Source organism: Haemaphysalis longicornis, unplaced genomic scaffold (assembly GCF_048455015.1).
Source record: "Haemaphysalis longicornis isolate Haplotype H1 unplaced genomic scaffold, Haemaphysalis longicornis Haplotype H1 scaffold_7, whole genome shotgun sequence".
In the NCBI taxonomy this organism is placed as follows: domain Eukaryota; kingdom Metazoa; phylum Arthropoda; class Arachnida; order Ixodida; family Ixodidae; genus Haemaphysalis; species Haemaphysalis longicornis.
Window position 1 is genome coordinate 155,809,867 of NW_027526422.1, and position 12,676 is coordinate 155,822,542.

Genomic DNA, 12,676 nt, shown 5'->3' on the forward strand with positions numbered 1-12,676 from the left:
TTCTTTGGGTGGTTCTTACCAAAATAAAAATACCCTTGAACAGGAATTTAGAGGTGCAACAACAACTCAACCATAACAATCCACCTTGACCGCTCTCGTTCCTCGTAAACAGAGAAGACAGCCACCAGATAAGAAAACTGTTCAGCCCAGAAGAAAGCTGCTCTCGTAGTTTATCTTCCAGTTCCTTCGTCTGGCTCGGCCTTATAACGAAATCATGAACAGAGGCAGCGAAACTGCAATTTTTACAGTACTAAAGACGCGGTAAAGGATGTCGCATGATCCAAGCGTGTTCCAGAAGAATCTTGCAGGTTCACAACAAGAGGACTGAATCAATAGTTAGAAAAAATACTTCAAACCTCATGAACATATATAGAGTCGTTGGGGCAATAATATGCGTACTTAAACTGAGGTACGGGACGTATTGTTGCGTTAACATTGCTGGTTTATGTTCCAGTTCCTTCCTCTTGCTCGGTCTCGGAATGTGATGGTGAACAGAGGCACAGAAATGGCGATGTTTGCAGCTCCAAAGACGCGGTAAAAGTTGTCGTACGATCCAAGCGTGTCCCGGAAGAATCCTGCATATTGCGAACAAGATGCATGACGCAAGTGTTAGAAAAAATATTCCAAACTGCATAAAAGTATACAGAGACATTGGGGCACTATTATTTATACCTAAACTGAGTTAGGTGACGTATTGTTGCGCCAACATTTCTCACTCTCCAACTCTTTTCTGACTGTGTGCCGTTGGAAGTAGGTTTGAGTGACAGCATAATTACTAGCAATTACTTTCACTTTGATGAATACACAGCAAATGTCTTGATGGGCACGTTTTCTGGCATTCTTGTTTTGTTTCAAACAGCACAGCGCCAACAAAAACAATGCCCACTTTTTGTATGCAGTAGAAACACCGCGTGGCCACTTTCCTTTTCGCGGAAGCCAATGAAAGGATCTCCAATACGAGAAATACTACCTTCGTGACACGTGCATAGCAAGGTTACGCATAAACTGGCCGACTGTTGGTTAGGATACAGCAATGTGACAGCTGTACTCACCTCCAGAGCGAAACTGTGAGCATTGCGCTACTCGTTAACGGAATCTCATCGAGTTGTTGTTCAGTAGATGCTGTTGACCAAACAGTGTAGCGGCTTAATTTTTTTCTACGTTCAAAGCGTGCTTAGGGCACTTTGTTGCCCCATGGATACTCAGCTTTCACCTTATTTTCGGGCAGTTTTAGAAGTGTTTTGGGTATGTAAAGGGTGGTTTGTTTGCAGGCTGTAAGGCAAGGTAGCTAGATGAAAAATGAAACTACAAATTTCACACACCAACCCCTGTGCATGGCATTGAGGAGAGACCAGCTTGACCGTTTTACAAAGGCTGCAGAGTGACCCGTAAACAAAATATTGCTTACCTAATATAGCAGGGTTTGCAAGTGATACGGGCATTAAAATGACACCCAAGAAACCGAAGAACACCGGCAGGCGCTCGAGTCCCAGGTAATCCGTGATGAGGACTGGGCGTATGCAGTACACGTATCCCTGAAACACTCCGTGCAGCGCGTTGAGGGTTGCAAAGCAGGCAAAAGGTTGATGGAAAGACATTCCAAACAGCATTAGGGACGTTCCCACCACCCCTGCTGCCGCAAACATACAATGGCCGAAAGGGGTCTTGTCTGACAGGAATGGGACTGCAGTTCGTCCCACAAGTTCGCCGACGGCAGCGCAAGTCTGGAGGTAGTTGGCGCTCTCAAGGGGAACTCCTTTGTCCCTTCCATAGTCGACGACCGTTGTAGTGTGTATTATGCCGGTCCAGTCGACGGCAAAGTACACAATTATAAGGGCGTAAAACTCAGGAATAACAAGCATTCGCGCTACGCGTTTCGCAGAAATCCCAACCATATCAACGGGTGGTCGTGTCTGGTATGGTGATGATGCCCGCAGAGGTGATCGTATCTGAGTGAGCTGCGGTATTTCAACGGCGTAAATTGATCGTAGTTCTTTGTTCTCTCCTGAACCGCTTGAATCAGGCACTGTGCCAACTTGCTGGCAGCAAATCTTGAAGGGACGCGGCTGCTTTATCAGCATTACCAGTGGTAGTGCTTGCATTGCGATGGCTCCGCAAAGGAGCAACGCCCCTTGCAGACCGTAACGATTGATGATCAGAGACATAATGGTCGGTGCAGCAATTCCGGAAGCCGCCAAGGATGCGTACTTCACTCCGGTTGCAGTAGCCTTGTACTTGTCAAAGTAAAGCATGGTGTACAGGCCGAAGCACGTCATGCTTGCACCAAACCCCGCACCTGATAGAAAGTGGGTAAATAAACAGAATATCGAATTGACTGTTGCGATATTTACGCTACTTTGTACATGATTACTTTTAGGTCAGCATAAAATTCAGAAATTATTTTGTGTCTATTACACTTAATGTTGGCTTTGTGTAACTACAGCTGTTCAGCTTCCTGATTTCGAACGGGGATGTTTAACGTTTTTTACCAAAAGCTACTGGCATTTTCGCACGTGCGGTACTAAGCATGTGCATGCGTGTGCTTGTGTGCGTGTGTGCATGCGAACGTGCGTGTGTCTATGTGTGCGTGCGTGCGTGCGTACGTGCATGTGCGTGTGAGCGCGTACATGCATGTGCGTGCGGGTGTGAGTGTATGTTTGGGCGTGCGTGTATGTGTGTGGGTGTGCGTGTAGGTGCGTGTGCTTGTGTGCGTGCGTGCCTGTGTGTGCGCGTTTTCGTGTGCCCGTCTGCGCGTGACTTTACGCGGGCATGTGTTTTAGCGGGAAAATTTTATTTATCGTAACTCAATTTGCCTTAATCCCCGCATGTATACTGATCTTGTGTTTCGCTTTCTAAAGCCCATTGCGAAGGCAGCACCGTCAATGTTTGTAATTGTACGTACGTGATGAAAAAAAAATTCACTTGTTCTTTTTGAATAGCCGCGTACAAATGACGGGTTATTTTGGCGGGAATCGTAGGCACAATTATACTCCAGATGTTAAGGTCGAAAACGTCTTAGCCGAAGTTTAGGTTGTTTTTGCACACTTGTTGCTGCAAGGGTATTAAAAACGACCTAGCACCCGTTTGTTTACTGTCATAATTTTTAACACTCCGGCCTGGATGCAAGCGCTCATGGAAATCTAATGCACGTATTTACAATTCCGGGCAATTTTACGGGAACGCCAAGTTAAGAACCATATTTTTCTAAGTTTGGGATGCTTGTTTCAGTATAGCCGAAGCATTTTCATACGGACAGAAATAGGTGTAATCCTTCTCGTGCCAGCACGATTCCTAACTCTTCAACGTCAACAACGTTTCCCTGTACCATTAACTAGGCGGCTTTATTACGTTGGGAGGGGATTAAAAGAATAAAGCTGCATACAGGAACCTTGCGTACGTACCGTTCGATCAACGACACCTTGAGATGGAACGCGTTTTGGATTTGTTCACGAAGCAACACACGAGGAAAGGCAAAGATCCGCAAGTACCAGCTCGAAATAAACATTACGCGAAAGTGCATGTATTCACGTTGCAGGCGCTCTTGTGCAATTAGTTAAAGCGAAAATAAACAAATCGGTTTGAATGCTCGAGATTGAACTTGTTTTGCTGAAAATTTTAGCGTCGTTTTGTGTTATGTATTCCAAATTAGGACATAGCGCAGTGTTGATTAGTTGTATTCTCTGTTTAGCCTGGTTCATTTCCTTTACATTTTTATCATTTCATTTTTCTTTTTTTCGACAAATCATATATAAAAAGGATCATCAGACTCTTTGTACGCATAAAGAATGGCTACGGCTAGTCGTCGGTTCAGGATAAAGTACGCAGTTCTGCAGGCTTTGTGCTGCAGTGGAAATCTCAGACTACTAACCCACAAAATGGAGACTGTTGTACAACATGAGTACGAGCATTTTATACAGTAAAGCCCGCTTATATCGAATACCGATATATCGAATTGTTGCCAATAATAAACCTTTGTATAACTCCGGTAACAATTACATGCATTTTAAACTTTGTATATCGAACGCGATTTTGCTCACAATGGATATATCGAACTCTCCCGCGCGGGATTTTTCGCTTTCCTTAAGCATGCAGCACACTTTCCCGCAATACATTGGCGCGCAGTGGTGGCGCGGGTGTCACTTGCGACTCACCCGCGAGCTCGAGCGCGTCCAAACCGGCCGTGGCAGAGTGGAGCAGCCTAATTCTAAGGGACCAGTTCCACGCATGAAGGCCGTTGTAGCCGAAAGCGCCAACGTTCATCTTTTATGTTCTTTTAGGTTCTTTTAGGTTCTTTTAGGTTAGAATCTTTTAGGTTCAATTTCTTCGCTATTGTTTCCTATAATAATTATGGCTGTGTCGGAAGCGTGAATCAAAATGTGTGAGTAACGCAAAGATTAGGACAAAACGTTTATATATAGACAGAAAACTAATTGTCCAAGGACGAATCCCTGTAGTACTCGGGTTTTTATATTATGCCCCAAAAAACACACATTTTTTAGGTGAGCTATCTGATACCGGTCGTACAAATACCTTCAGAATAAGTAAAAAAGTACCTTTACAATCATAGAGCTTCAATTTCCCTAACAAAAACGAATCAGCGGCACTGTCGAATGCTTTTGTAAACTCTACGTACAGGACCACCACCAGTTTGTTGGTTTTTAGGGCAGAGTAGAGTGCATATGTTAAACATAGCACCGGAATTCATTCCGAGTACTGGGAACAAAAACCGCTTTTGTGGGGCAAATTTTGTGATATTTATCCAGGAGGTTATGTATTCGTGCTACGTGACATTTCGCATATAGATTGTTAAGGACGCTTAGCACGGATATTGGCCGATAACTACATGGGTCGGAGGGGTCTCTGTCCTTGTAGTCAGGCGCGACCCCAGTTTGTTTTTATGGACAAGGGTACGTAGAACATGCAGAGAATATTAAAACTGTTACATTAAATAGAGCACAGGATGTCTGCGTTTTTCTTCAGAAAACCCACTGTGATGTGGTCTGGTTTTGCAACCTCATTCGTAGACATGTTCAATATAACAGCTTCAATATCATTGGCTTGAATGTCATACAAATAGAAATTGTTGGTTAGAGGGTGGGCTAAAAAGGGGCATTGAGTCGAATTGTCGAAGTTGGCTGCCACGGCAACGCTGTCGCTCATGAAGTGTATGTAAATGTTGTCGACAATACTTCTGTCTATAAATTTGGGCCGAACCTGCTGCTTTGGGATGTTGCCAGTAACGTCTTTGACTATTTCCCATATTTTTAAGTTTTTGATTGATTGTAGGGTTTAACGCGCCGACGCAACGCAGGCGATGAGGCGCGCCGTAGTGGAGGGCTCCGGAGTAATTTTGACCACCTGGGGATCTTTAACGTGCGCCGAAATCTCGTACACACGGGCGTTTTTGCGTTTCGCCTCCGTCAGAAAAGCGGCCGCCACGGCCGGGAATCGAGCCCGCGACCTCGTGCTCAGGAGCGCAACGCCTTAGGCACTGAGCCACCGCGGCGGGTTATTTTCAAGTTTTACAATTCACGTTTTATTGTATGAGAAGGCTATAATTTTCTGTTTTGTGTATTCTTATTACCGCCGCTAATTTATGCCGCAGAATGTTATCATTAACTACGTATTACCCGTATGTTTATTCTTCTTTCAATAATACCAGTAGTCTGTTTTAGGATGCATAGGCTGTTTTCAGTCATCCATAGGCGCACTGGCTTTGGGTAAGACCCAATACACATTGCTTTGTGCTGTTAGCAACAGTACAAGTAAAAGTATTCATCAAGATAGATAATTCGACGTTAACCTCGTCGGTGTATATTAAATTTAGGCCTAATGACAAAATCTTGTACCGTATTAAAGCAGAGTCTATTCCAGTTGAAGGCGGTGTTTTTTTTTTGGCTCGTGTTGGAGCAGATCATTGATATTCACAGAGATAGGTAGGTTAGCAGAGAAGGGCCCATCATGCACGTCAGCATTGACATGTGAAGGTACTACATCTGCTAAGACATGGTCAAGCGATGTTCCAGGTTTAGAGGTTTATCCGGAACATCCGGAACCTCGTAATTATGTTGAAAATATTGGACTCTACCAGGCATGTGTAGCCTTTTTGAGTGGTAATAACAATATTATTGTTGATGCCACCAACAGTAACCAATGGACATTGTGATTCCCCAAGAAACAAAGCTTCGATTTTATCTAAGGCATCTATAGTTGAGTAAGGAGGCCAATGAAGCACATCAATGAAAACACCCCATTCTCTACTGCTAAACAAAAATTCAGTTTCTGGAAAAGTGAACGTGATCGATGGTAACTTTTAGTTACCATCGATCACGACACACGCCAAGCAGCAGCGGCACCGCTTGGTTCCATCGAAGACAACTCAGCATCACTCTTTTACTGTTGCATGACTGCATGTCACGCTGCAACGTAGCCGGAACCAGGGAGGTGAAGATCGACAGCCGGGACCACGTTGGCACCCACGTCACATCACATAAAAGCCAGCACCATTGCCGACGGCCTGACACACGCGCAGCGCCAGTGGCACCGCTAGGTGCCATTGAAGAAAACTGAGCATCACCCTCTTGCTGTTGCAGGTTGGTTCACGTACGTTGATTAAATTGTATCGAGCTAAATCGGATGCCACTGCTGCTGAGAACGATTTTGTGATTTGTATAACGTCAGATGAATGTCGTGCTTGCTAGCAACAGCTCGCATGTGGTGCAAAATTGACATGTATTTTCGGTTAATCACACTATTACGTTGGAAGATGCTCAGGGGTAAAGGAAAAGGCATACAAAAAGAAAACTGATGCTGCTAAAATTCATGGAAATGTGAAGCCTGTAAACAAACTGCACTGAGCCCGGTAGCTATCAGATAAGGCGATGGATCGGATATAAGGATCACGAATCAACTGTCTAAAATCCATCGCAAACTCACGAGGCTCCTGGAAATGAAATCGAAGGTTGATTCTTTGGAAATTATTAAGTCGACGGTTCATGCCATTGAGTGCTCAATGTAGAAAATATAAAAAAAGTATGACGAAGTTGTCGCTTTAGTTGAAACTTCAACATGCTGGCATATTCGGCTTACGAAAGCGCATTGAAACATTCGAGAAAAAAGTCAAAGAACCGGAGGTCGAACAGTTAAGGAAACAAGACAATGATTTGGAGCAGTATAGGCGACTGATGAACTTTCAAGTGCATGGCTTGCCCCAGCACACTGACGTAAACCTGGTCGACAAACTTACTGTATTGGCCACAGAACACGACCTTCCACAGCTTTCAGAAACAGACATTGAAGCCGTACATCGGCTTCCGTCTAAACTAAAGGAAAGCGGGGCAGTTAAGGCTGCCGCAGTCTCCGCGTAACAAAAGAAGCAGAAACTGAAACAGGCAAAGAGCAAGGCCTTATTTTGGCAAATGAGGGCTAAACCAAAGGAGAAGGAATATCAGTTCCCTTGGAGGCGAAATGGACGACCACCAATGTAGCTACTGATCCTGAATCATACATCAAAATGAGTATACAGAATTTTATATACCTATCTCCCGTTCGAGAATCAGAGGTCTCTAATATATTAAGAGTTAAAAACAGTAAACCTCGCGGAGAAGATTAAATAAAAGTGGAGCCTATAAAGGCAGTACCTGAATTTCTTTGCCAACCACCATCGCACCTCTGCAACCCGATAATGAGTACAGGTGTTTCTCCGACAAACTAAAAATTGCGAAAGTTTCTGTTATATACAAAAATGGATATTCAAATGATGTGAATAATTATAGACCAATCTCAGTTCTCCCTTTAATGTCAAAAGTTATAGAACCGTTGATTATTAGTAGATTATATAATTTTTGTAAGGCAAACAACGTCATATAAGAGCAACTGCACGGTTTCCGAAAAGAAAAATCTACTGAGTTAGCACTGTTAAACATAAAGATAAAATATTCGAACATAGAACAGAATCTATACACGATAGGTGTCTTCATGGATTTTAACAAAGCGTTTGACTCCAAAAAGCACCACAATTCACGGAAAAAATCAGTAGGCTTAGAATTAGAGGGATTTGTTCGTATCTATTCAAAAGCTACTTATGTAACCGTTTATAATACACAGAAATGGAGCACGGAAGATCCAAAACGAAAACTGAATTTTGGAGTACCACATAAATCTATACTCGGCCCGCTCTTATTCCTGTTATACATAACCGACATCGTACATATTTCTTCTGCAGCAGATTTATTCTTATACGCCGACGACACGAACATATTCTTTTCCGGCAGTGATCTTGCTCCACTCCAGACATAAACAAATGCCTCACTTGAAAAATTATCGGTATGGATAGAAGCAAACCAACTTTCATTGAACACAAATAAAACTAAGTTTGTCGTTTTTTTAATCGCCAAATTTTAATCACATTTCGGGGTACGACCATCGAACAAGTCAGTTCACACCAATTTCTTTGGGTGACGTTTGATAAAATTTTAATTTATTCAGCTCATACAGATAGAATTAGCACCGATGTGTCACTTTCTATTGGCGTCATCTATAAACTAAAGCAGCTTCTGCCCACGTGTTTGAAAAAGAAGTTGTATTTTGCGTGAATACACTCTCGCCTCAGGTATTGCTCGATTGTGTGGGGACAATTGGCAAAGTAAGTTTAGATAATCTACTAGTACTCCTAAAGAAAGTAGTACGTTTGGTAGAAAATGAATCACCTAGAACCCAGGTTGCCCCACTCTTCCACAAGCATAGCATACTGACTATTCAAAGCAGCATAAACTAAAAATGGCTTTCTTCATTTATCAACAGTTCAAAAATAATTGTCATGCCTTAAGGAACAATACGCATCGAAGAATCATTAATAAAATCTACGGCATGCGAGCTACAACAAAGAAGGTATCCGTACAAACTGTGGGTAGCAAAAGACAACCTACATAATTCCCGACTTTTTGAACAAACACCCTCTTAATCTTACATTGATACAGTCTTCTGTTTCTGTACAATGTTTCAAAAAGAAAGCTGATGTGTATTTGCTGAAGCTACAGTGAAGACGTTATGATATATATAAGCGAAATAATACCGTTGAATATTACTCTGTATTTACACGTTGTGATCTTGTTTATACTTGCAATACCAATTCTTAATACAAATTCTGCCTTTACTTGTGATAGCTAAACTTTGTATGAAATGGAGTTTTTTTTCTTTATTGTGCTATCGGTGCCCGAAAATTCTGTACTTTGTCCGATTACCGCTGAGTCGTGTGAGAGGGAAAGAGGCAGGGGAAAGGGGGCGGGGGGATGTCGCGTTGTCAGTAATTCGTCTGCCTTTTCGGAATCACCCGAACGCAACCGCTTCTGTGGTGCTTTTATGTGTTCATTACAATATTTACTCGGTAACATCCTCCCTGTAATTTTTTTCAGTTGTCTGAAATAAAACATTCGCATTCACATTCACATGCGACCATTTTGAACAACGAGGGATACTGAACCTGCCCTTGAGCGGAAAAGAAAGGGATAGCAAAATTTTTGTCTTTTGTCGACAGGTTTCAGAGGTATAAATAGTATCAAACGAGTCGTGTGTTGTGACACACGGGCTATAAGCAAGTAAACGTTTTTTAAGGCTACCAAAATTGCTGTGAAAAATCGACACAGCTTGTGTTTGTCACGCGCAGCTTGTTGAGTAGCCATATGCCCGAACTACGTGGAGGGGTTTTTAAGTGTCGACGATTACACAATCTTGGACAGGTCATCTTGACATGTATCCTGCATGATTTTTGAGTTTTCAGATTCTGCTGTAGTACTTTGTCGTTTGCAAACCAGGCAATGTTTAGTTCTCTTCCTTTTTCGTCTGGATGTTTTGGCCCAGTACGAACTTGTTTCTTGGGCATAGGTTGGCATACACATAAACTGGCTGATTTCCTTGGGACTCAAGGCATCCTGCGTTCAGCCTGTTTTTTTTGCGGGTTTGAAAATGCTCTCTCGAACCTGCTTCGCAACAGATTTTTCTGCTATTCTCCGTGGCCCCGATCCCTTGGTCAGCACCCTATGTGCAGCATCAACGTGCCGCCCGGTAAGTACTACCTTCAGACAGGTGGCAGAAATCAGAACCATATCGTCAACATCCCCCTTCTCGGTCGGTGGTACTTCCTTCAATTCAATGTTGTTCTGCCGGCTATATTTCTTTGCAGCTATTGTTTTTTTCTTTCTGTCTCTTGACTCTGTTTCCAGCTTCTGTCACTCTTTCTGCATCCCCAGCCAACGGTTAATGACCTCGGTGAGTTCCTGCCGGAGGGTCATGATTTCGGCTTTGATACCTTCAATGCATTCCATGATAAATCCCATAAACTTTTTAAAAGCAGAAGCGTGCCTGGTATTGTACTGTTTGAAGCAGCAACGTTTTTGAGATCTGCCCCAAAGCTTGCCACTGCGTCAAGAATGTTGGTTTTGATTTCCCCGAAAACCTTGCCTAATTCCTCAACGGAACCCGGTGCCTCTTCACTCAAAACCTTACAAAAAGTGGCCAACTCATTCACAGCGCCACAGAAATAGGTCAAATCATATTTAAAATAAAAACACTAATACGTATACAAACTAAACAGTTCAGAGCAGATTGCAGTAAGTACCATAGCGTAGAAACGTGACCCACCTCCGTTACAGAATGAGCGTGTCTTGCAGGCCAGACGACTGCTAGTCTGCTCTGAAGTGATGTGCAATGGTGTAGAACTATGTTTTAGGTGTCGGGAACGCTTACGGATCCTCGGATGGTAATCGTCGCCACGTGCTGCAGTGAAGATCTGCAAGCAGTTCTATGAGGTGAAGGTACGGTTGTCCGTGTGCCTGCTCTTTGTGTAGAGTCCGCTGTATTTGCGTCCGGAGATGAATTGTTTCCCAAATGGTGCGTTTTTGAAGTGCCTGCTCTACAGAAGCAGCGAGTTTAGTAAGCGATACTACTGACAGGCCGTTCTGAAGTGGTGAGCGGCGATGTAGTTCTATTTTATAAATGTCGGGAGCGCGTCGGTATGCTCGGGGGAAAATCGTGGTCACCTACTGCGGTGATGATCTGCAAGCAGTTCTATACGCTCAGGGTGCAAATATCAGTGCACCGCGCCCTGTTTAGAATCCTGCGCTTTGGCCACCGGAGAAGAGTGTTTCTCGAAGCCATGCATTCTTGAAGTGCCTGCGGTACAGAAGCAGCGAGTTTAGAATGCGGTACAACTGCCAGTCCGTTCTGAAGTAGTGAGGCTGTGAACTAGTCGGGCTTTTAACTGACCTCACTCTGAAGTAGCAAGGCCAGTCCGCTCTAAAGCGAGGATGTTGGAATGTATACAAGGTTGCGAGTAGGTACATGGGGCAAAACAAATACATCACACCGCTTACGAGCTTGGAGCTTTTATGCACGGGCGAAATCGGCATGATCACGCCTTTTCCTCCCTCATTTCGCGGTGTGTTCTTACATGAGGAGGGCTTAACCTTGCATAAATATGCAGGCAATTGCCGTCTCTAAGCGAACCGAAATCCAATCGATGACAAGTAGAGTAAGTACTCATTACGTAGTCCTGTAGATTGCAAAAATCATCGCTAAAGGTGACACCCCACTCTTCGTAAAAATCAGATCCCCCCAGACGAAATTAGGTATTTTGCGGTAGCATGTGGCACTCCCACCTTTCAAAATAACGAAAAACTTTCTCCGCCGCAGGTTGTTTTTGTAAAAGTTTGTTATATAGCGATCAATTTCACCACGTACACTGCTTCACTCTTTTGGCGCATTGGTTTTTAGACGCAAGTTTAACTACCGTTACACCGGACCTTTTCATGTTGCAACTAAAGCCAGAGCCCTTTGCACGAATCTTTATATAGGTGGCTCATCGCAAGCCTCTTAGTGACGACATCAGCTCTGTGAGTGATTACACAGTGAACAACAACCAGTTTTATACAGTTTTCATATTTTCTGCACTAGCCTCACGGAAGCCAGCGGTGAGAGAAATTGTTCATTTAACCTGCCCAAGGATTGCACAGATGCAGATAAGTGGCCTCCTCTTTCAAGCTGGCTCAGAACCCCTTCGCCCAGGTGGCTCCACAGACTAGAACCGCTTTAGTGCGAAACCGTTTTAGCCACGCAAACTGGATTTCACCCTTGTTTTTATGAAGCCTATGCTGAGCCAGGGAAAAAACACTGCTGTTGCCACGCTCGAACCTGCGTCTTCTCACTTCGAATGCAATAAGTCCCCGCACGGGGCACCTTGAGCAATCTTGGTGACGGTACTGGCGATACCGCGGACCCCGAGCCCCCAAACATAAGCTGGATCCAACCGTGGCGATGTGTTTATAGGTGGAGGGTTAGAAACCACAAACGGTGGCCGTCGGAGCCCAGGTCAAGCTCCGGCGGATGGGCTCCCTGTCTGTTCACCAGGCAGGGAGCTCCGGGACCTCTTTGGCTACCAGGGTAAGGTCAAAGGAGAAAGTACCCCCGTCTCCCTGCTTTTATACTATGCTTTATGGTATTGTCTAAAACCCCCCCCAACCGTGATCGGTCCCTGAAAAGGGGCCGCACCGAAGCATCCTTTCCTCCGTTGCCGTCGTTAACCTTTCCTGAACCGGACCATTTTTCTCGATTTCTTGTGATTGAATCCCTCAATCCAACCCACCCTCTTGCATCTCAGTCAGTCTTCTTGATCGCCAAGTAT

General features: G+C 44.0%; 1 protein-coding gene across 1 annotated transcript; it reads right to left on the minus strand.

Annotated features, from left to right (window-relative positions):
* Positions 1-346: 346 nt before the first annotated feature.
* LOC144145351 (monocarboxylate transporter 12-like) lies at positions 347-2,296 on the minus strand. Its single transcript, XM_077676921.1, has 2 exons — positions 1,409-2,296; positions 347-575 (listed from the first exon to the last, which is right to left on the minus strand). The coding sequence occupies exons 1-2, from the start codon at positions 2,274-2,276 to the stop codon at positions 430-432; spliced, it is 1,014 nt and encodes a 337-aa protein (XP_077533047.1). The 5' UTR covers positions 2,277-2,296; the 3' UTR covers positions 347-429.
* Between the last annotated feature and the right edge of the window lie 10,380 nt (positions 2,297-12,676).